General features: G+C 37.7%; 2 protein-coding genes across 5 annotated transcripts in view; one reads left to right on the top strand and one right to left on the bottom strand.

Annotated features, from left to right (window-relative positions):
• Positions 1–77: 77 nt before the first annotated feature.
• On the top strand, positions 78–18,258 carry LOC140545644 (myelin basic protein-like). 4 transcript variants are annotated; one of them, XM_072668546.1, is made up of 7 exons: positions 78–197; positions 11,494–11,598; positions 11,989–12,015; positions 12,607–12,636; positions 14,521–14,607; positions 14,914–14,937; positions 16,870–18,258. In XM_072668546.1, exons 1-6 carry the CDS (start codon positions 78–80, stop codon positions 14,914–14,916), a joined length of 372 nt encoding a protein of 123 aa, XP_072524647.1. In that variant the 3' UTR covers positions 14,917–14,937; positions 16,870–18,258. The 4 variants fall into 4 exon arrangements, with proteins under 4 accessions (XP_072524647.1, XP_072524645.1, XP_072524646.1 ...); XM_072668544.1 differs by lacking the exon at positions 14,914–14,937; XM_072668545.1 differs by lacking the exons at positions 12,607–12,636; positions 14,914–14,937.
• A 1,142-nt stretch (positions 18,259–19,400) lies between these two features.
• LOC140545913 (zinc finger protein 236-like) overlaps positions 19,401–23,507 on the bottom strand; it is a 43,829-nt gene continuing 39,722 nt past the window's right edge. The window contains exon 32 of the mRNA XM_072668966.1: positions 19,401–20,804. Within this exon, the coding sequence (XP_072525067.1) occupies positions 20,659–20,804 (146 nt within the window). The 3' untranslated portion in view covers positions 19,401–20,658. The remainder of the gene's footprint in view (positions 20,805–23,507) is intronic.

Genomic DNA, 23,507 nt, shown 5'->3' with positions numbered 1-23,507 from the left:
AGAGACGTCGCCTCCGAACCCTCTCCAAAACACCTCGCTAGCGCGCAGCACCGACACACAGAGCAAAGGCACCTGACATGGCATCTGGAGGCTCCTCGGGTCAGTCCGGCTTCAGGCTGGGCCGCAGCAAGAAAAACCCTGGCGTTCTGGACCAAATCGGAAAGTTCTTCAGCGGGGACAAGAAAAGGAAGGGCAAGGTGAGGAGAGATGGATTTTATTTAGAGAAAGATACCAGATACATACTCCACACACACACACACACCTCTTTGAGCTCATGAGATGGAGTGAAGAGGGCTGTTCTTGTTGTTTATTACAGTTTCTCCATTTTGTTTTTTCTTTGTTTTTTTCTCGTTTTTGGACGGAGAGCAATGAAAGCACTGTTATTTTCTTTTCTTTATGTTTTAAAATGCAGTTTAGAAACACAACCAACTCATTTTGATCCAAACAAATCTGAAAGATGATGACATGTCATGCCTTTTAGAGATGAAACCTTGAGGACATTTTTTGCTTTAATAATTGTTAATCACTTTTGAATCATACAGTTGTAAGATTATAAAGTGTTATGATAATAATTACAGTTATAATGAGGATGATGTGCGTGTTTGAGCTCAGGGCTTTACACATCCAAAATCTAGACAGGAGTGTGTGTGTGTGTGTGTGTGTGTGTGTGTGTGTGTGTGTGTGTGTGTGTGTGTGTGTGTGTGTGTGTATGTGTATGTGTGTGTGTATGTGTGTGTGTAGGGCTATAGCAGACGGTGCTGTGGTTGGGTTGTGTGTGTGTATGGGACTGTTAAACAGGGGTAAGTTCAACGTCTTGCTGCACAGCAACCTTGCGTTTTGTCACTGTTGTATCAAAATCTTCTAACTTTATTCTCGTTTTTGAAAAGCCCGGAGGTACTTTGCAAATTATGTGAACGTTTGATGATGAGTGGACCAATAGAAATGAATTTTAATAGATTAAGACTTTCAACTTAACTGTCCTTAAAAATGAAGAAAATGGCCCACATGCATAATATTATGTTACACGTAAACTAATTTTCCCTGATTCCTTTGCTTAGAGTATATGTAATAACCCCCTTAATGTATGACATAGTATTATTACAGCAAGATGAAATGTTTTTATTGTGTAAATGAGGTTTTACTGTAACTTATGTGTAAAAGCATAATAAATTAACCTCAGTCTTTATGCTCAACGCAATCTTTAAACTTTACATGAGAACTTAATACTACTAAAGTTTTATTCTGAATACTTTTGAAGCATTTCTGTTGGTCTGTTCACCCCAAATTTGTCACACAACATAAAGTGATTTTCAAAATATGTGTGTATATATAATGAAATGTTTAATATAGAACAGATTTTATGATCTGACAGTGATGTATTTTGTTATGCAGTTGTGTGTAAAAATACGGGCATTTACAATTCAAGAAGCTGTATTACTGTATTATAGAGCAGGGACTGTGAGAAATCTGTGGTAGAATCAGTAAATAGTCTGCACAATTTAGCATTTTAGAGGTATGGTTTTAATATTGAGACTACTTTACCTCTTCAAGTATTGCTGAAACTGCCCTGAGTGTAAAGATCTGGAGTTACCCGGTTGATTTCAGCTGCTGTTCATTCTGAAAAGTGAATTAAATAGGGACAGGGACCATTTTGAAAGATGCTTCATAAAACCCAATAATAGTCATTTGACCTCTGATTAATTTTAGTTATCCAGGAATATGCAAATATTTTTATTAATCAGACAGAAATGGCAATCAAAAAAGTCTTATGCAAATGTTTGTGCACACATTCAAATGTCATGTTGTTGATGTAAAGTGAACAAATCCCCTACATTTTCTGCACATTTTAGAAACAATTTCTGTTTTTTAAAATTTAAACATACAAAATATGTCAATTAATTTGACAACCGTTATTTGTTAAATTCAGCAAATAAATCAAACTGTGTATTAAAATGTGCAAAGGTGTGTCTATGTAGAGTATGTAACTTTACATGTCCTATATATTGACCTATATCTTGCACACAACTTTAATTGAACAGTAAAAAATAGCAATGGAACTGCTGTCCAGCTGTTTTAAATTGAACATTTAAATTTATTAGTATTTAATAGACAAAAATATATTTTTTGACAGATTTAACTTAAATCTTGTTTCAAAAGTAAAAATGTTGCACCCATACTAGTGCTTCTTAAAAACTTCAACAATTGTCAACAATTGTATCTGAATAGAATATTAGAATGTGAAGAACCGAGGTAATTTTGTTCACTGATCTCATGAAAAGAAAATGTCCCGTCCTATTACACACCCAGGCCCTGAACTGTAATTTCTTCCGTTTTATACATTCTTTAGTGTTTTCTCTATAAATATGCAAATTCCCTGCCTTACTCTTCCACCTGATCAGAGAGGTAAAGTAGCATTTTTTGCGCGTTAGCATTGGATCTGTTTAAGGGTTTAGCCACACGGGCAGAGGAGGCTTTTTTTTCATTGTGGGAAAAAAAGCCTTCTCTGCCCGTGTGACTGAGGATTTAATTGATTCAAATGTTTACATGGCTGAAATATTGCAAATACAGTGGTTACAGGTAAAGGTCATTTAAATGTAAGTAAGTGAACAAATCCTCTACAGGAAAGAAACTTACATATGGCTTTTTTTCATGGATAAAATAAAACTGATTGTGCCATATAAAGTGCAAATGTCTTTCTATGTAAAGTTTGAATCAAGTAAATTTTAGGTGCTTTTTTTAGTGTTTGTAGGAACAGGTACGATATTTTACAGAATTCTGCAGCTTTACTGAACTTTGAATGTGTCTTATATTTAAAAAGAACAAAAGTGCTGAAGTACAGAGTGGAAAAATACCTTCTCTATTCTTAACTGTAGTTTGGCATATGTTTTTACTAGTTAATCATCTCTGCATGTGTCAAGCTGATCACCAAACCTTTACCTTCAGTAAATTCCGAATCTGAAATTTGTCAGTTGTTTAGGACTATGGTTATATAAACTAAGTTGTTGGTTTATAAACATTTATGGCATTATTTTTCAACAGTAATAACATGCAATTTTAACATTATGTAAAATTAACAGAATGCACAGAAAAATGAACAGATTTATACTTTCATATTCTGATGATTGGTGATTATTAACAGCCGTTAATGAAAAGATCGATTATGTGCATATCAGATGATCATCTAAGAGCAAACCCATGCTCATTATTATTATTAGTTGTCTTTTTTTTCTTATGTACATTTAGAGCTTTGGGTTTCTTTTTTTTGCTTTTTCTTTTAAATAATCCTCACTTTCTTTCTTCTTTAATTCCTTACATTTAAAAAACAGCCACATTATTACTCATGGTGTTAAATGGATCAGCTGCTAATGACTTTTGTAACTGACAGTGTTTGTTTTATCAGTGTTTGTGTCAAATTAACGACTTTATCTTACTGGATGTTTTCATGTATTATTTTTTTTGTAATTATTTTTTGTAATGCTGTTGGTGGACCTTAAATAAGAGTGGAAAATATACCAAATACATTTTGGAACACTCAGGAACATGCATGCGCACTCAGATGCCTATAAAAGAAGCTGGTTTGTGGCAATTCGATCTTTAGTATTAAAGGGATTCAGATGCTGAGTTTAGATCCCCTCAGTCTGTTCAGTTAGTTTTTAAAAATCACATTGTATCATTGCTGTCCTTAAGATATCTCATAACTGTCTTTGGTTTTTCATTTTTACACATTTGAACTCGTAGAACCAGTAGAAACGCTCCATAACTGAATGTGGACACCTGCTTCTCCAGAAATCTCCTGAAATCAATGGTATTAATATGGAGCTGTTGCTGCAGTGACCCTACTCTTCTAGATATGTGCATTGCTATAAGGAGGCTTTGATTTTTGCATTCAGCCCTGAAAGTGAGAGCATCGGTAAGGGCACTCCAAAAAACAAGCTCCAATGCTCCACAGCCCAGTGCTCCACAGCCCAGTGCTCCACCGTCCAATGCTTAATTAAACCCCTGTAGCTCATGCTCAGCATTGGGCACGGTGACCTTAAGCCCAGGTGCTCACTGCTGCTCCAGAATGTCCTGTTCTATTGGTCAGTGCTTTTCTATGGACATTCTACAAACTGTGTGTAAACCTTAGTCATCTTATAGCACCTGACCTCAATCACTGGAAGGGCCATCTAGACACTTTTGGTCATAGAGTGTGCATTAAGGGGTTTTTTTTTCTTTCTTGCTTTTTTAAATGCTGCTGAGATTTTTGTTTGTGGTGATATTAACAGCAGGATTAGAAAGCAAACACATTTGTGACACAATCTCTAAAAATATGAGAATTATTGTTCTATTTCTGCTGTTTTTAAATAATGTGGCCTAAAAGTTATTTCTTTTCACTCTTCTGGTTCGTATTTGGTTTTATTTTCAGTGTGTACATCTCACCCATTACGGTACCTTGATTTGAAGTACTGTTTTCTAGTTGTTGAGGATTTAATGCTGTTTTATGGGTTTTCTAATTTCTGAGCCACATACTTTTGGAATGTGTTTTAAAGGAGTCTGGCAACCCGATCATCAGCATCTGTAGTACTCTATTACCACTAGCAGTACATTCAGCATGTTTCCCTGAAATCATAAACACTTAGAAAATATAATTTATGGATGCTTAACTCGCTTATAAGTTGATGGGCAGATGCTGAATTTCATGAATAAATGCTTGAAACATGTGAACATGTAACTGTGTATACCCCAGGTTTGGAATGAACTCGGCCTGTTATATCAGCTCCACTTATCATATAGGAACACTTTGTAGCCCCTTTTGTTGGCCCCTTTTCACCCTGTTCTTTAATGGTCAGGACCACCACAGAGCAGGTATTATTTGGGTGGTGGATCATTCTCAGTACTACAGTTACACTGACGTGGTGGCGGCGTGTTAGTGTGTTGCACTGGTACAAGTGTATCAGACACATTTATACTGTTTAGTTTATCTTTTGCATAAATGTTTATTCATGTTTATTATCTGCCCATTGAGTCCTGTTATAAATGATGTTTTAGTAAGTGTGTTTCTGTTTGTTGTTAAGTTCAGGGTAACATGCTTTACTCACTTGCAGTGATAATTGACTGTACAGACTCCAGAATGGAGATCGGGCTGTGAAATTCTGGAGTACTCCTTTAAGCCAGTGTAGAGTAAAATGCCTCAGGTTGATCAGTGTATCTTAAGGTCAGAGAACTGACTGTCTCTGTACACCATGTCTCTTTTTTACTTTTGCTTTGAAATATTAATACAGTGCTTGTGATAACCTTTATCTCCTACTAAACTGCTCTAAACACCCATCCTGTAGTTTTTGAATATATTTGCTTGATTAAAACTGCATAACAGCATTTCTGTTGCCTGTGTGTTGCTTTGTGATTTTTGTGCATAACCACAGTGTATTAATAACAGCTTCGCTTCAATTGTAAAGGGTAAGCATACAGGTAAATAACCAATGATATGCAGATAAATAGAGTAATGTACAGGTAAATATAAAAACATTAGAACATACACATATTTATATACACTAACATACATATAAATATATGGGTAAATGTACAGGTACAATAATCAGGTAAATACAAGTACAGTACAATACAGGTAAAATACAAGTACAGTAGTACACAGGTAAATATACAGGTTGAGGAATGTACAGGTACAGCAATATACAGGTACATAATGTAAAGCATGGCTACAATAGTATACAGGTATAAAGAATATTTTAAAAGGAGGTTGGTGTGGCGCAACAGATAACACCACTACCTGCCACTGGGTTACAACACCATGTGGGAGACCAGGGTTCGATTCCCGGTCTGGGTGACTATGCTGCGCTACACCAATAAGAGTCCTTGGGCAAGACTCCGAACACTACATTGGCCCACCTCTGTAAAAGAGTAACCTTGTAAGTCGCTCTGGATAAGAGCGTCAGCTAAATGCCATAAATGTAAATGTAAATGTAAATGATTTAGTATAGGTGAATTACCTGATGTATGAGGTACTGTATAAGGCTGGCATGTGTATTAGTGTGCCTGTATCCTGTGTACCTACTGCTGAAATGACCCTTTGTGCATGTGTCCTGAGCCAAATGACGACTATAATTTACATTCACATTTATCTGCCCAGTCTTATCCAGAGTTAGTTTAAACAGTAAGCTTTATTAAAAGGTTTTTTTATGGCAATTTGCACTTTTGTAACATTTACATTTACATTACATTTAACATTTAGCAGATGCTCTTATCAGAGTGTTAGCAGAGTGTTACTGAGCCTGCAGTGTATAGCCTACTTGTCATGCTAACAATCTGCTGAAAAATAAATACTGAATACACTCTTTGACAAGTGAATATTTAGCACATATTTTTGATAAGAAACAAGTTTAACCCAATAATTGTTCTGTCATTAGCTAGAAAACAGTAACTAAGTTAACCTAATTAGCTATAGTAGCCTTAATTGTTAATATGGATTACTGTAGGAAACACAGACAGTGCAATATTTCTCAAAAGTGAATCCACCACAGGCAGTGCTGACAACCTTTGCAGAGTAAAAGTAGTACTAGCTAAATCCTGCTTAGAATGTCTCTAAATGTCGCTAGGTGACATAATGCGCCAATTTGCATATTTTCAACTGTCATCACTTCATATTTATATGCTGCCTACTGTCTTATGGTTTCAGACACTCACAGGGATGGTTTCAAAGTTCTTCACATCTTGTTGCTTCTGTCCTACTCTCTGTAAAGAATAATGTGCTCATATTTAACAAAAAAATTATTTATTTACGTATATTTCATATTTAACAGCATGTACATACTGATTGCTGCATTGAAATTTACAAAGGTATAAAATGTTAAACTATATGTAATAGAAAAGAAGATAAACATGAACCTATTGGCACCATGCCTAATGCCTGGCATTGACAAAAGCAAGATAAACTTTGTTTTACACTTAATTTCGGAAGAAATAATAAATAAGCAAGTGTCCCAATATTTTTGTCCATATAGTGTAGGAAGTAGCTATAATCCCTAGATTTGTTGCTACTCACATAAAAAAAAAACTTGCCAGAGGCGTCAAAAAAGTTGATAAATCTAACAACAAAAAGTTCCCAACACTAACCACAGGCCTAGTGCCTCTGCTGGCTGGTTGCAATATAATGTGTAGCTCCACCCATCCCAAAACAGACCATTTTTCTTTAGTTGTATTCTGCCAATTCTGCAAAGTCCTCCTACATTAATGTCCCCCAGTGTTTCACAATTAACACATTTTATCAAGTTATTTTTGCATTACTTCAAGGGGTATGGCGATGGGGTGATGCTTGCCAGCTGTGGGAAAGTTGTTAGCTACTACCTACTGTCTGATATTGTGAACGTTTTCTAATTTCTGGTGAAAGTCAAGTTTAGTCACTGTGTACGTTCCCAGTATAGAGACAGGTGGAGGGCTTTCCAATAAAAGTATGGGCAGGGTTAAGACGGTCGCATAGCCTTGCCTCCTGTTTCTACTGTGCATGTTTTTTTGGCTTCAAAACTTCAAAGTGGGAGTGAAAGGGAACTGCACTTTTACTGTTGAAACATTACACTTGGACAAACTGGGTATTCAGGGGGAAAATCTGCTTTGGTCCCTGGTCTGAGACCATTTAGGAGAAGGAGGCGGGTCTACCAAATGAGTATGCGACTCTGGCTCCTCCACTGATCTCTATTTTGCAGGCTCAGGTTGCGAATTTGACAACATGACGGACAAATTTCTATAGAACAAAAGGAAATTGAACCACAGCATTCATGTTTTCTACAGTCATTTATATAATCAAGGTCGCCGGCGTCCATGTTATGCAGGTTTTATTTAAGCAATCAAAGTCTGTCAATTATTGATTTGAGTGACTCAGACTCATGAACCAGGCTGATATAATATCTGGTCATGCCTCGATGTGTTATTACTGTGTTAAGCGTTTGGAGGTGTGAAAGAGGTTAACTATTTATTCAGAATAAGTCTAGTACAGCAGCTAATAATGAGATATGTTAGAATCCATTGCAGTGAAGGACATTCACTATGGACTTATTTGGTAGATGTGAGTCTAACAATGTCAGATGTTTATATGTTTATTAACAACTGCAGAGTAAAGTACTCACAGAAAGCAGTGTGATAATTTCCTTTAACATCAGTCCCTTAATCTACGGGTGTAAACTTCAAGATTAATTATTCAATATCTGCTATGAATTATTGAGTAGCTACATTACATTATTAAGTAACTACTATGAACTATATGATTTAATATCCACTTTAAATTCTTGAGTATCCTCTTTAAATTATTTATTATCCATAATAAACTATTCAGTATTCCCTATGAATTGTTCAGTCTGCCCCATACATTTTTCAGTATCCGATATAAATTTTTTAGAGAATCCACTATGACTTACTGAGTACATACTTTATTATTATTATTATTATTCAGTATCCACTATAAAACATTTATATTCCACACTGAATTATTTTGAATCCACTAGGAATTATTCACTGTGTAGGGTCATTACCATGGTCACCATTATGAAGTTATTTTTAAACACACTGAATTCACACAAATTATATAATTTGGGTTACATTTAATGTTTAAAAACCAAAAATACAAACTCCAATGTTCTCTCTCAATATAAGTCATACACTATATTGCCAAAAGTATTCGCTCGCCTGCCTATGCACACATATGAACTTGAGTGAAATGACATCCATACACTTTTACATGATGTTGGGACACCCTTCACATCCATAACAGATTTAACTCTTCTGGGAAGGCTTTCGACAGGATGTAGGAGTGTGTTTATGGGAATTTTTGACCATTCTTCCAGAAGTGGCATCCTGTCACAGTGCCATGCTGGAATTTACTGAGCTCCTTATGCTTGATTTTATACACCTGTGACCATGGAATTGATTGGAACTCCTGAATTGAATGATTTGGATGAGTGAGTGAATATAGTATAGGTTCTATTTTCTAAAAAATTTGTAAGGGAAAACATGTTTCGCTACTCAGTTTGTCAGCTATGCTATGGACAAATTGTATATCTACACCCTGCAGTTCAAGTAAATACAATTGAACTTTGACTCTTAAGACTGTTCTGCCATTAATATAATGATGTTTAACAATTTTGCATGCAATAAATTCTGCACTGCAGAAGAACAGGAAACAGGAATCTATCTTTAAAAATGTACTTTATAATCTAAAAGATATCAGAAGAACCATTTTAGTATTAAAAAAAATAGTTGCCAATGAAACTCATTAAGTTGACGCAAGTAACATAGTTGACTGGACACACTATTAACCATAATTAACCATCTGCACTACATTTATTTAAAGGCAGGAGTACAGTTAAACCAGTTAACCAGTGAAGGGTTGGAAAAAAACGCTTTCAATCCATTAAATTCAAATTTAATTTAAAATAATTCAGTTCAAACAGAAGTGTAAGCAGTTTACATTTACACAAACATTTGACAAATCCTGTATCTGCTGTTTCTCAGCTGCTGACATCCATTTAAAAACACACTGGATTTGTGTTTTTGTATTTTATATCTTGTGACATATGTTGACTGATAATGGTTATGATGCAGGCTACAGGGTAACTTAGTTGACAGGTAACATAGTTGACAATTTACCTATTTTGACCCATTACTTCAGTGATAGGCCTTCTCTTGCTGCCATGTCTTAATCAGGTTAACATCTAATATTTATATGCCATCATAGTTATATTTGTTTTTAAATCATTAAAAAGTGTACCCTTAACAATGTATGTTATATGCTATCATAGTTATATTAGAACTATTCCTACAGTGTGTTCAATATGCCCACCACAAAGGAAAATACTGGAACAACTGGCAGAACTTAAGTGGCCATTAAATTAAGCTATTGAATTAAAAAAATAAAGTTTTTCCTTAGTATTTATTTACAATTTGAAATAAATAGAAATGTTGTTTTGACACTGAGACACCCTCAACTGAATGGAAAAAATAATCACTTTAGTTCTATCAGGACAAGGATGAAAATAATGTTTGTATGATATTCTAATATGTTTCCATTAATATGAAAAATATTGAAATTTTAAGGAAATAGAATAAATAATATTATTATCAATAGACATATAAATTATAGAATGGTTTAGTTGTTTAGGTGTTGGTAAGGCACAGAAGAAGGTAAATATAGCTGTAACTGTTTAAAAAGAAAAAAGTGCAGCATCTACTCACCAAACCTCCGTTCACTCACTCATTTGCATTAAAACCAGCCATTAAAAATCCATTGTACTGTTTCTTTTCATATACTTTCTGAGAATCTCTTTAATAACACATGAACACGTTGGCACACACACACACTCAGATGGCAATAGTAGACAACCTTACTGAAGCGTTCCAAGAATCCGCTGCTGATTAGCCCTTTATAAGTGTTATTATGTGAGTGGTGAAGTGTTTGGAGTTGGATAATTACAGTGATGTGTCCTTGTGTGTGGGAGTGTGTCTGCATCTGTGTGGTTCCCATCTGACACTAATAACAATCATATAATACACTCTGCACAGCACTAAGCATTTCTCCAGCTGAAGCTTCCAGAAGTGAATGCAACCCTTAGAGTGTAATGATTTTAATATTACTGTAATGAACATTATTTACACTCTAAGCAAAAACAGGTTCTATATAATACAGAAAAAGGTTATTTGACTCAAAACAACAGTGGAACTCTTTTAGATGCTGTATAGCAATGGTTCTATATAAAATCATCTACAAAAGGTTTTCTACCAATCTGAAGAACACTTCAATTAGACAAAGAGCCATTCAAGCATACAAATGCTTCCTTAAGTTGCAATGCTTCCATGTGGAACCATTGCTTTGACTAAAGAACCCTTGAAAACCCTTTTTTAACAATATACATATTAACAGTATAAACTTCAGTAGGCTAAACAGGTGGGACTAAACTGCTGCAGGTTGAATTGGTGGAGTTTACCTACTATAGACGGTGAAGGGGTGGGGCTGACCTGCTGTAGGCAGACTTGGTGCAGTTAAACTGCTGTCAATTGAATGGGCGGGCTAAACTGCTGTAGGTTAAATGGGTGGAGCTAGAGTGCTACAGGTTGTTTATATGGACAGAGGGAGTGACTAGTATGTTTTGAAATTTTAAAAGTGTTTATGCACAATATCAGCTGATATGGCCTAGGCAAATAAGAACAATTGATTGACATATCTTGTCCAAATCTGCTAAGCAGAGCTGTATTTAGTACAGATCTACACACAGGAGTGGGGTGAGTGGGGGGTGATGAGTGTTCAGCTATCATGTTAATAAAGGATATTGGTGACTTTGATCCTGAAATGACTTCAAGTGTCTAAGAATGATTCAATTTGAGATTTGACTCAACAAGTAACAAGAGCTGCAACAAAGTGGCGTACCCTTTGTTTCCTTGTCTATTTAGACCTCTTTCCCCTTAAAAGTTGTTCTTGTGGGTCAGTATGAGTTGTGTTTGTGTGTGTTTTAGGGTTCTTTCCGTGGTGCTCTGTCTGCCTCCCCCCAACGCTCCACACACTCCTCCCCCCGCCGCAAAGGAGACCAAAATGCTGTGGTGCACTTCTTCAGGTCTATCGTAAGTGTTTCTCTCTCTCTTTTCTCTCTTTCTCTGTTTACCCTCTTCTTTCTGTCTTCTTCTCCTATCCCTCTCTAGCTCCCTCCCTTCCATCTTCTCCTTCTCTCCTTCCCTCCCTCTCCTTCCCTCCTTTCCTCCTCCTCCAGGTCTCTACCCATCTCTCTCTGTTATTTTCTGTATTTTGCAATATACACTATACATACATGATTTCAGTGCACTAAATCATGTAGTGTATGTACATCAGATCATGTATTCTGAAAGCTGAGTAGACTTGCCCTGAATTGCGCTTCCTACCTCCTGTCCATAAATCACGAGGCGGAGTGAATGCTCAGCAAATCACTCCTTATGGTGCTGATAAACACGTGCATGTGTGTGGTCTTTGTCCTGCAGGTGTCTCCAGCCCCACCCAAGTCTAGGGTAAGGATTCACACCCTTCCCCCAACCCAGGCTCTCAAAGCTCTGACCAGCTCTGACCAACAGACACTGATTCGATGGCACACAGCCAAAGATATTAAATCATTTCATATATATATATAGCCAAATGTGAGCTCTCGGAAGCCGGGTGCTAATGGCAAAGGATTCAAACTCCGGATTCAAACTTTGGGCCCCCTAGACAGCTGAGGCACTCAGAGCCCCATCTATTATATTTGAGTACTTAACTGATTGTGTTTTAGTTTTAATACAATAATAATAACAACAATTTGTTCAAATTATAAATGATAACCTTTATTATAATAGTTGTGTTTACACACACACATACACACTCTAACAAGGTGTGTAAATGCAGTGTTTAGACATGTGTTTATCTGTATCGGTCAGCTCTATTGTTCTCATGCATTCTCTTACTCACTCACTCTCTCTCTCTCTCTTTATAATTGTCTATTTTCACTCACTCTCTCCCGTTGTCACTATCTCTCACACACTCTGTTTCTCTCCTTCTTCTCTCTCCCTTTCTCCCCCTCTCCTCCCACTCTTTCTGTGTGTGTGTGTGTTTGTGTGTGTGTACAGTGGCGTTCTTTCACAGCTAAGCTAGGTCTGGTAGGTGCTAATGGAGAAAGGAAGGAGAAGTGAATGTGTTTAATGCTGCACTTCTGTCTGGGGTTCTGCTGCTGATCTGGGAACAGAACAGATCCAAGCACGTCCAAGAACTGCCCACTGTTACACTAAGTGCTTATGTAATTTACAGGCAAACTAACCAAAAATGGGCCATTGTTCTTGCAGTATCTTTTTGTGGACATTTTTAAGCACAAGAGAATTCAAAAGTACACTAAATAAAACAATTGGGAGAACTCTGGTCTTCTAGATGTTCAGAATGATCTAATGATTTCTAATAACTGAAAAACTACAGGTGTGTATTTACATATTGCAGTGATGTTCTTAATTTCAATGCAAAGTTTGTATTGGAAACAAGTAAAAAATGGGGTTATTTATGGTAATGAGACAGATTCAGCCAAGTAATCTTTCCAATTGGTTAGTCCTCCAGGACAGTTTTGCATGACAGAATAACCACCAACAGAGCAAGGAATTGTGATTTACAGTGGGGTGGGTCATGAGTGAAAAGGTCACTCTAGTCTCTTCTGGAGGTTCTTGGCTGGTGAGCAGGTTTCAGACAGTTAAAGAACAGTAGCAAATGTTTTCATGTGTTGAGGTTGGAAAGCTTGTCTGTTTTAAACACTACATAGAATTGACCAGACTAGTAACAACTGGGACAGTTCTGCTATTCATAAATAGTCTAAACTGAAACACAGTTTTGGGTTTAGCAGAGATGTTCAGACTGGTTGTGTATACACATATTATTAATCTGTTCAAATACTTTTACATTATTTAGAAAAAAAGCAAAGTGTGCTGTGCCACTCACCTCTACATGGCATACCGTGTAGTTCTGTGGATGGAGCTTCAGTTTTAAATGCAAACTGATCCCAGACCAGCTGCAGGCCCTCCCTTCATACGCTTGTGCTTGAACCTCTAATCTCTTTGGTTCTTTTGTGTATGATTTCCTGACAGTTAATCCAATTCACTCCTGCAAACCCCACTCTGCGTGGGAGTTTTTGTCATAAATGTATTACATAAAAAAACAGTGTGAGTGAGGACCGAGGAGCAACCAAAAGAGAACCAGCTAACCTACAAACAAATGCATTTGCAGTTCACCTTTATTGTGACTAAATTCATTCTCATAACATGATTCATGGCAGCATTACATTAGCCTCAGCAAAAATAACTAAACAAAAACAAAATTCAACTTTTTGTAACAGGATATTACTCTGAAAAGTGATGAATATTCTTCTGAGCTTATTAACAGCTGTAGCTGTAGCTGAGCTGCATCTAATCAACCCTGATTGAGCTTAATTAAACTGCAAGAGAGCAGAATATACAGATCATTTCCAGACAGACAAAGTAAATTACAGCTTACAGGGACTGTAAAGTTGAGATTCATCCACTAGGGAATAAACAGTGTTAGCAAGCAAATGCTGTAGCATACACAAATGCTAAAAAGTGAACTGTTGAAAGGCAGCCTATGGTATTTAGAGTTTCTTCATATACCTGTAGTGCAAAACTTATTTTGTATTTTTTCTGTTGAAATTTTATAATTGCAATAGGGTTGACAAGAATAAGGTTGACAAGAATAAGGTTGATAGGTACAAAGTTGACAATAACAGGGTGGACAGTAGCAGTTTTGAGACTAGCAGGGTTGACAGTATCAGGGTTAGAGAGAACAGAAAATAGAATACAGTAGCTTAACAGCATAACATTATATATATATATATATATATATATATATATATATATATATATTTTTTTTTTTTTTTTTTACTAAATTTATGTTCGACTACATTCTGCTGACATGAGGGTTTTGTTGCAGGTACCAAAACACATACTTACCAATAGTCCCTTCCTCTTCTTATGCTGCCCTCTCCTCCACAGGGAGACCAGAAGACGCAGGCTTCCGCTAAGGGCCAGAAAGGACGGTCAGCAGACGGCCAGGGAACCCTGACCAAAATCTTCAAAATGGTAAATTAGCACCAAGTTCTTACAAAAGTATACAAATGCGAATTATTTCAAAAACAAAGAATACATTATTGTGCTGTAGTAGTTGTATACACAGGACACATTAAACAACAAATATAAAAACACACCAGACTTCTAGGTGGAAAATAAATAGATTAAATTAATAAAAAATTAACAAAATGTATTTTTATAAATATTGTTATCAAATATTCCAATCAAATAGTCGCTTCCAGATTGCTTCATTGTTACATCCTTAGTGTTTCAGTTTATATGGAGTGTGTAGAAACGTTTTTTCTTCCTCTTCCTCAGTGATGTGAATCCTCCCCTACACCAGTGAGTAATCCGCTCTCTGGCTTGCTTGCTTCGCTTCTGCCAAGGGCTTTAAACATGTCCCCACATTTCTGCATGGTTCTGTTCATTTATTTTACACGATTACAAGGAGTCTAACATCTAAGCAAACAGCAGCTCAATTTAAACTAGTGCTTTGACCAGCAGATGCACAGATAGACCCTGAGGGTCTTGAGTCTTGACTCCTTGTTCTTTTATTTATAGTATCAGCTACCTTTTGAATATCTATAGTTTGTTTGGGCTCTGTTGGTCTGGTTTGGCTCTACAAGCTTTATCCTCAGCTCTATCTGTGGAGACCTGTCTCAGATACATCTAAAAAGGGTACAGTAAAACAGGTATCTGTGTTCAGTTAAACTGAAAGGTAGTACTCAGAGTATGTGATTATTATATATTAGAATTATTAGGGCTAGGAAAATGGTGTTTATTATTTATTAGGATTACATTAAATGAAATTACGCTCTGACTTTATTTGTCTGATTTTCCATCCCCTTCTCTTGAGAAAATTATTGAGGCTGAATAATGGACTACAGTTTTGCACCTGTAGCGCTGCTCTGATCATTTTAGTCTGTCCTTCATCATTTTCTAGCTGTATGTCTTGTTAAACAAAAAGTTGTTAAACAAAAGGTTTTGCCGCTGCTTTTGCTTGTCATATTCAGCTTTAACATACCAATTTTAAGCACCTCCAGAACTCCCAACAATGGATGCTTTGGAATGGGCATGTTCTTACTTTGGTGGTGGAGTTCTGTCTTCATCCTCTCCACACTAGGATATTATTAGCAAGAGGAAAGGCCAGACAATTAAGCCATTTAGAAAAGGCCAGCTTGTACTGGCTAAAGGGCTGAATATACAGCAGCTACACTCCCAGATATGGATGGCAACCCAAGTACCACCAGTTTTATAATCATAGTCCCACACCGTTTTAGAATCACAGAACAAAATAACTTTCTAAACCTTCATGTGAATTAATGTTGCTAATTTTTACTCCAAGTAATTTAAGATTCATTCTTAAAGTTTTTAAAAATAACATTTAAATTGAAGCTCACCAGAACTAAAGGGTTACCAGCCCACCAGAATTCTCCTCACCAACCTGATTACCCGCTCTGGCAAGGCTGTACACCTCATACTTGCAACGCCACAGAAAATAATTATGTGAATTTCAGCTGAAAGACACAATTACGGTAAATCTGACCTCATTACAGTACAGGATAAAAGCTCATTGGCAGTAAAGCAGAATTCTCTTTCTCTATTTTCCTCTTAATGTGCTTTCCACAGCTCACAAAACTCCTCTACTCTTTTCCAGGGGAGAAAGCTAATCAGCTTTTAGCTTCAGATGGAGAGTTTCATTATTTCCTGTTGCGTTTTTTTTTGTTTCTATTCATTTCATCCTTGTTTTTGTTTCAGCAATGTTTGTGAATTTTAATTAGCTGCTCTCTGCATGGTTTCAGCTGCTCTACTCGACTGCTTCTTTGTGTAAAGAAGGCAGAAGGATTTGGCCAGTGTGGATTATCTAAACTCCCATCATTCTCCTCCGTCTCTCTCTGAATACTGATTGGTTTCTGCCTTTGTTTTATGTTGTCCTGCTGCTGAATTTTTATTACGGTGTGCACAAGGAATGTCATGTCTGCACATCCATTGACCTTTGACTTCTCTGCTGAGAGGGCCATCACTGATTCCCAACACCAGGACCTATGAAAATACTACAAAATGTATTGTTAATGTTTACATTAAATGTAAATCATTTAAATTTCCCATTCACCCCTAATGAGAAACTGTGACTTACACTCATTAGGGTGAATATTAACGCAATATTACGTATTTGCAGCTTACAATAAATGCTTCAAAATAATGTGGATGCTCCACTGACTTGAAATAAGGAGAGTAGTGAGAGTAACGTTCTCTCTTTTTTCTCTCTTGCAGGGAGGAAGCCGGACCGCCTCGCCAGCCAAGCGCTGATCATGCACTGTTTTTTTTTTTCCCCCTTGTTTGAAGATCAGGATGTGAACGGAGAACCAGAATAGAAGATGGACAAGCTTATTATTATTATTTACACTTACACCTTTTTCCTGATCAGTCTCTTGCGCTAACGTAAACCTGAATGTGCTTCTTTACAAGGCTTTATGTAAAGTTTCTGTCCACGCAGTTCCAGCCAGATGGTCAGACTCCCTTAGTGTCCACCACTTTTCGTCTCTATCTGCGTTGATTTCACTGATTCTGCTCTAACTCTCCTGGACCTCAGAGGAAGGCTCCTTCTAAAGCTCCTCCCAGAGCGTTCGAGGCTTTGGTCTGGCCCGGGTTGCTTGTGTCCTGTGGTGCAGTCTTCGTTTTGTCCGTCGTTTTTCTCCAGCCTAGCTTTAAACAAATGTGGCTAGCATGGCCTATCTATCCTTGCACAGCTATGATAGTGAGCAGAGGTGGGGAGTAAAAAACTCCATTTACTTGTTTCTCATTTCTACAGCAACATTTCAGTAGTGTTTTCAAATGCTTGTAACTTCCACTCCAGTACATCAGTGAGGACTTGCTCCTCAGTATCATTTTAGTCATTAACATTTAGCTCCTAATTTCTGGATTAAGTTGATTGTGTTGTGTTGGCTCAGCCCCTGGCTTCACTGTAGCTCACCCTTCTCACACCGGAAACACCATGTTTTATTTTACACCAAAAGGATCCAAGCAGTTTCTGTTCTCATAGAAACAGGTCTAGAACTAGGTTTCTTTTAGTGCAACGGTCATTATTTCATTGTAATACTTTAACTTGAAAATGGGGTTTATGTTACTCTACACACCTCTGACAGTAAGCTTGTAAGCCTAATCTTACTCAGAAGCTCATTACAGCACATTTGTAGCTATATTAATATAAATGTTAATGCTCATCTTCTTGGTCTTGTCTGAAATTGCTTTTTTCCAAATGTTTTATATGGTCTACTGTTGGCTGGGAACTTTACTGCTTTAGAAAACATCAAACTACCCAAAAATGAGACTACCTGAAATAACTGAATAGTGTCATGTTCATAGTAACCACTTATAGACACTGATAGTCTACATTGATAAACTGATGTAGGTGGATGTGGATTAACTGTGTAAGTTTCTGGACTGTAGTGGAAGGTTTCCTGAATAGGCCCGAAGCGCTGTGGCCACCCCCCTGCCCTGAATGCTGACCGCTACCTCTGATTTTTAGCTTTTAAACAAGAATAATAATAAGCCATGCAGAAACTCTACACAGCTACATACAAAGTCATACAAGTCTGTTTCTGTGTTTGTCAGTAAGACTGCTAATTGAGTGATGGGAACCATTAAAATTGCAAAAAAAAGATGTGTTTTTTTCATCTTCTTTTGTGAACTTCTGTGTGTCACAGGATAAAACAGAAAGTGGTGAAAATTTTACAAAAATAAACAAGTGAAAACACTCTACTTAATAGCGTTCCCAGTCCTGGAAATATCACACTGGCTTCTGTAATTGTTTAAAGGAGAATGGAATCAGACCTGAACCACTAAAAGCTCCCACACAGGTAGTTATTACACCAAATGGTTAACAATACACTGATCATTGCATTTAATTAAAATTGTGGAGTGCGCTGTGCTGCAAAATGTCCCCAAAGCAAACATGTATTTGTACAGAGTTGTCAGAATCCATCATCAACATTCCATGCCAGTGGAGGTGCCATGGCGGTCACTTCCACTGTTAACAGGCTGTAAGTTTATCTACAATAAACCAAAATTTCACACCAAAACTACCCTAAATGATAAGCTGTAAGGGTTCAGTCTTATTACTACATCACATGCATATTAGCTTCATAGGGTTTATTAAAACAGTAAGCTAAGAGCATTACAGTGTTTTACAGTTTAGTAGTTATAAGAACGGCCACAAAGTAATCTCAAAATGATGTATCACATTTTAACATTGTATTTTGTAGGCAGAGTTCAATAATAAAGAATCCAGTAAGTTAATTAATGTGAAAGTAATCAGTGTTAAATAGGATTTATTAAATGTACAATTTGGGGAAGTTTAATAATGTGTAATTCAGTAAATACAGTTTAATATTCAGGAGTTCAGTAAAGTTCAATAATGTTCTATTTAGAAAATGGGATTTATTAATGCTTTTAGTGTTTATTAACATGACAAATTCACTTGCACTTGCACAATAGCACACCTTCTTACTAGGGCATTATGTTCCCCAACGAGCTTTGTGTAAACTATCCATTCAGAGTCAGGGTATACAATTTAGAAAACGTTTTTCTGCGTTATGATTGTGAAATTATAGTGGAATGTTTTGGATACTAATAGCAGGCATTTGAACAGCCTGGTGTGTAGGATGGATTCGGTCACTTAGCTCTCCCACTCCGTAGGCTGGAAGAAAGCTGTGAAAGATCAAATCAAACATAACCAATCTTTATTTAAAAAAAGTCAAATTTATTTTTAAATATTTCTGAATGTTACAAAAAACATGTGCTCCACAAACTATTTTGCTTCAGTTTTATACACTGGCAAAGCCATCAATGAAACATAATATCATAATTTCATAATAATGAAATCCAGCGTGACCTGCAGGACTCATAGAGGGTTCTCCATCCAAAAACTATTTACATTAGAGAATTCACCAGTAAAAAACACTTTATACAAACATAACTCAATTACATCATGTTTTCTTCTTCTAGAAGTTATCAATTGCGCAGTTCAGTTCACACAGCATCTCAAATGAGCAGTGTGGGTGTTGGGACACGCTGCACGAATGTCCAAGATTGAAAAAGTCAAAGAAGACTGAAAACAGTGAGGGGGCAGACAAACTTCCAGACTGTGGAGAGAGTGGATTACAGAGAAACACATTTAGAAACCTATCTCAAGTCCAAGTGGCAAAACACATTGATTTTTTTTTACCTCCCAGGCCGAGGTGAGCCACAGTGTCAGCCAACTAATTTAACGAGAGGAGTGTTGTTATCGTCCTGCGAGTGCTTGTGGAAAACTAACAAACAAAAGGTTGGTGACTTGTTAGCGGCCTGGGAGGTTTTAACAACTCTGCAGGGTAGCTCAGCTCACAGACACTGCAGCAGCAGTAGCAGCATAAACATCGATCAGTGGCCCACTACAGGAGAACAGAGAAAACAGGGTGGGGGTGGGGGTGTGGGGATAAATTGTAGGATTGTGTTTTCTGTCGAGTTGGAGTCTTTAGGGGTTAGGGGGAGAGTGTGTAGAGGTCAGGGGAATAGGTCTATAGATACTATAGGTCTATGGGAGGAGTGTGTAAAGAGGACAAATCCATAAATGTTATGGGATGATCCAGTAAGGATTAGGGCATGGATGTATAGGGTTTAGGAGATGAGGTTGTCTGTAAGCTTTAAAGAATAGGGAAAGACTGTGGAGTGTGGTTTAGAGAATGAGACTGAAGGCTTAGGAAGATGACTCTGGAGCCTTTAGGTAATATTTTTAGCGTTAAACACATGACTAAATGGTTTAAGGATAGGTGTGTAGACTTTAGTGGAAAAGTCTGTAGTATTTATTGAACATGAGAGTTCAAATCATAGGTCTGTAGACTTTAAGTGATAGGTGTGTAAAATTTAGTGGACATGTGTGTGACGTTTAGGGCATATGTGTATGGAGTTTATGGGATGAGTTTGTGGCACTTAAAGGAAATGTTAAAAGGTTGGGGATTAGTCTAGCCTTTAAGGGAATGACTGTGTAGAATGGGTCTGTGTCCTTGAAAGAGTGAGTAGGGTTTAGGGAAAGACGTTGGGAATGGAACACTGCCAATCTCCGCCTGATTCCAGTTCTGCTGAAGTCTTGTCTCTGGAGGATGTGGTCTGTGGTGGCTCAGGCACACACTCCTGCTCTTGGCCCGTCTCTCGCTCTGCCTCCTGCTTACCTGACAGACACAGACACAGACACACCCCAACTTCAAGAACTGACTGTTCACTTGCTGCCTAATATATCCTACCGTTTGACAGGTGCCATTGGAACCACAATCAAATGTTATACACTTTACTTGGCAGTAATTTTTATGTTAGAGCTGATTGGCTGGTATTCCAACCATGGTACACAGACAAAATACTAAAGAGGCGATCCTCAAGTTCCTTCACTTGATGCGGACCACAGTAGACACGTCCCTCTCAGCAGCAAAATGGTAGACAACCAAGACCAGGACTATAACCCTCTTGTTTGGTGCACCTGAATACAGGATTGTACAGAAGTGTTTATACTTTTGCACCAATCAAGCGTCCCTAATTCAGTTTCACTGAAACATTCGGCAGGAGCTCTGACATACAGCAGGGGTGAGCAGGGGTCAGCTGAGGCAATTCTGCTCTGAGATTACTCAGTTTTATTAAATATATTTATGCATGTGCAGTCCACAGGGCCCATTCACATTCATATTACAGTCCATCTTGTTCAAAACAGCTTCATCACTCTTCTCCAATGAACTGGGGAGGCTCACCATCAGGTCATACTCTAGTACACTCATGTCACTGTCCACTCAACACTCACTTGAATCACCACCCATTTATTACCATAATATCAGACTAATCATCACCATACTCAGTATTCTAACCACCGCCTACTAATTACTCATCACCACCCACTCATTACCTTAACAGCCACCCAATCCTCACTCTAATCACAGCCTATTAATTACCTTGATCACCACCCACACATTACACTAATCAACACCTACTAATTACCCTCATCACCACCCACTCATTAACTTAATACCCACCCAATCTTTACTCTAATCACAGTTACACTGATCAGCACTTATTACTCTACCACCCACTCATGGCCTCAATATCCACCCATTTATATCAGCCTATGCTGATAAAAAAGTATTTAGTCAGTCACCAATTGTGCAAGTTCTCCTACTTAAAAAAAAGAGAGAGGCCTGTAATTGACATCATAGGTAGACCTCAACTAGACAAAATGAGAAAAAGAATTCTGAAAATCACATTGTCTGATTTTTAAAGAATTTATTTACAAATAATGGTGGAAAATAAGTATTTGGTCACCTACAAAGAAGCAAGATTTCTGGCTGTCACAGACCTGTAGCAACTTCTTTAAGCCTCTCTGTCCTCCACTTATAACCTGTATTAATGGCACCTGTTTGAACTCGTTAACAGTATAAAAGACACCTGCCCACAACCTCAAACAGTCACACTCCAAACTCTACTATGGTGAAGACCAAAGCTGTCGAAGGACACCTGAATCAAAATTGTAGACCTGCACCAGGCTGGGAAGACTAAATCTGCAATAGGCAAGCAGCTTGGTGTGAAGAAATCTACTGTGGGAGCAATTATCAGAAAATGGAAGACCTACAAGACCACTGCTAATCTCCCTCGATCAGGGGCTCCTGGCAAGATCTCAGCCCGTGGGGTCAAAATGATCACAAGAACGGTGAGCAAAAATCCCAGAACCACACAGGGGGACCTAGTGAATGACCTGCAGAAAGCTGGGACCAACATTACAAAGGCTACCGTCAGTAACACACTACGCCGCCAGGGACTCAGATCTTGCAGTGCCAGACGTGTTCCCCTGCTTAAGCCAGTACATATCCGGGCGCGTCTGAAGTTTGCTAGAGAGCATTTTGATGTTCCGGAAGAGTATTGGGAGAATGTCTTCAGGTCAGATGAAACCAAAGTAGAACTGTTTGGTACAAACACAACTCGTTGTGTTTGGAGGAGAGTGAATGCTGAGTTGCATCCAAAGAACACCATACCAACTGTGAAGCATGGGGGTGGCAACATCATGCTTTGGGGCTGTTTATCTGCAAAGGGACTAGGACGACTGGTCTGTGTACATGAAAGAATGAATGGGGCCATGTATTGTGAGATTTTGAGTGCAAACCTCCTTCCATCAGCAAGGGCACTGAAGATGAAATGTGGCTGGGTCTTTCAGCATGACAATGATCCCAAGCACACTGCCAGGGCAACAAAGGAGTGGCTTCGTAAGAAGCATTTTAAGGTCCTGGAGTGGCCTAGCCAGTCTCCAGATCTCAACCCCATAGAAAACCTTTGGAGGGAGTTGAAAGTCCGTGTTGCCCACCCGTCAGCCCCAAAACATCACTGCTCTAGAGGAGATCTGCATGAAGGAATGGGCCAACATACCAGCAACGGTGTGTTCCAACCTTGTGAAGACTTACAGAAAACGTTTGCCAACAAAGGATATATAACAAAGTATTGAGGTGAACTTTTGTTATTGACCAAATACTTATTTTCCACCATTATTTGCAAATAAATTCTTTAAAAATCAGACAATGTGATTTTCTGCTTTTTTATTTTCTCATTTTGTCTCTCATAGTTGAGGTCTACCTATGATGGCAATTACAGTCCTCTCTCATCTTTTTAAGTGGAAGAACTTGCACAATTGGTGACTGACTAAATACTTTTTTTCCCCCACTGTAATTACCAAAACAGCCTTTCTAAGCAGGGTCTTCTGAACGTGAAATGAATCACACTTGCAAAAGTACTTTACATTTTGTCACCTTACAACCGGAAATGATACATGGTTTTAAAAATGTTAATCAAATAAAAATCTGAAATGTGTGACCCCCCTATTTCCATACTTTGTAGAGCCACCTTTG

This window comes from Salminus brasiliensis, chromosome 23 (assembly GCF_030463535.1).
Source record: "Salminus brasiliensis chromosome 23, fSalBra1.hap2, whole genome shotgun sequence".
NCBI lineage: Eukaryota > Metazoa > Chordata > Actinopteri > Characiformes > Bryconidae > Salminus > Salminus brasiliensis.
This window is presented reverse-complemented; position numbering and strand designations above follow the sequence as displayed.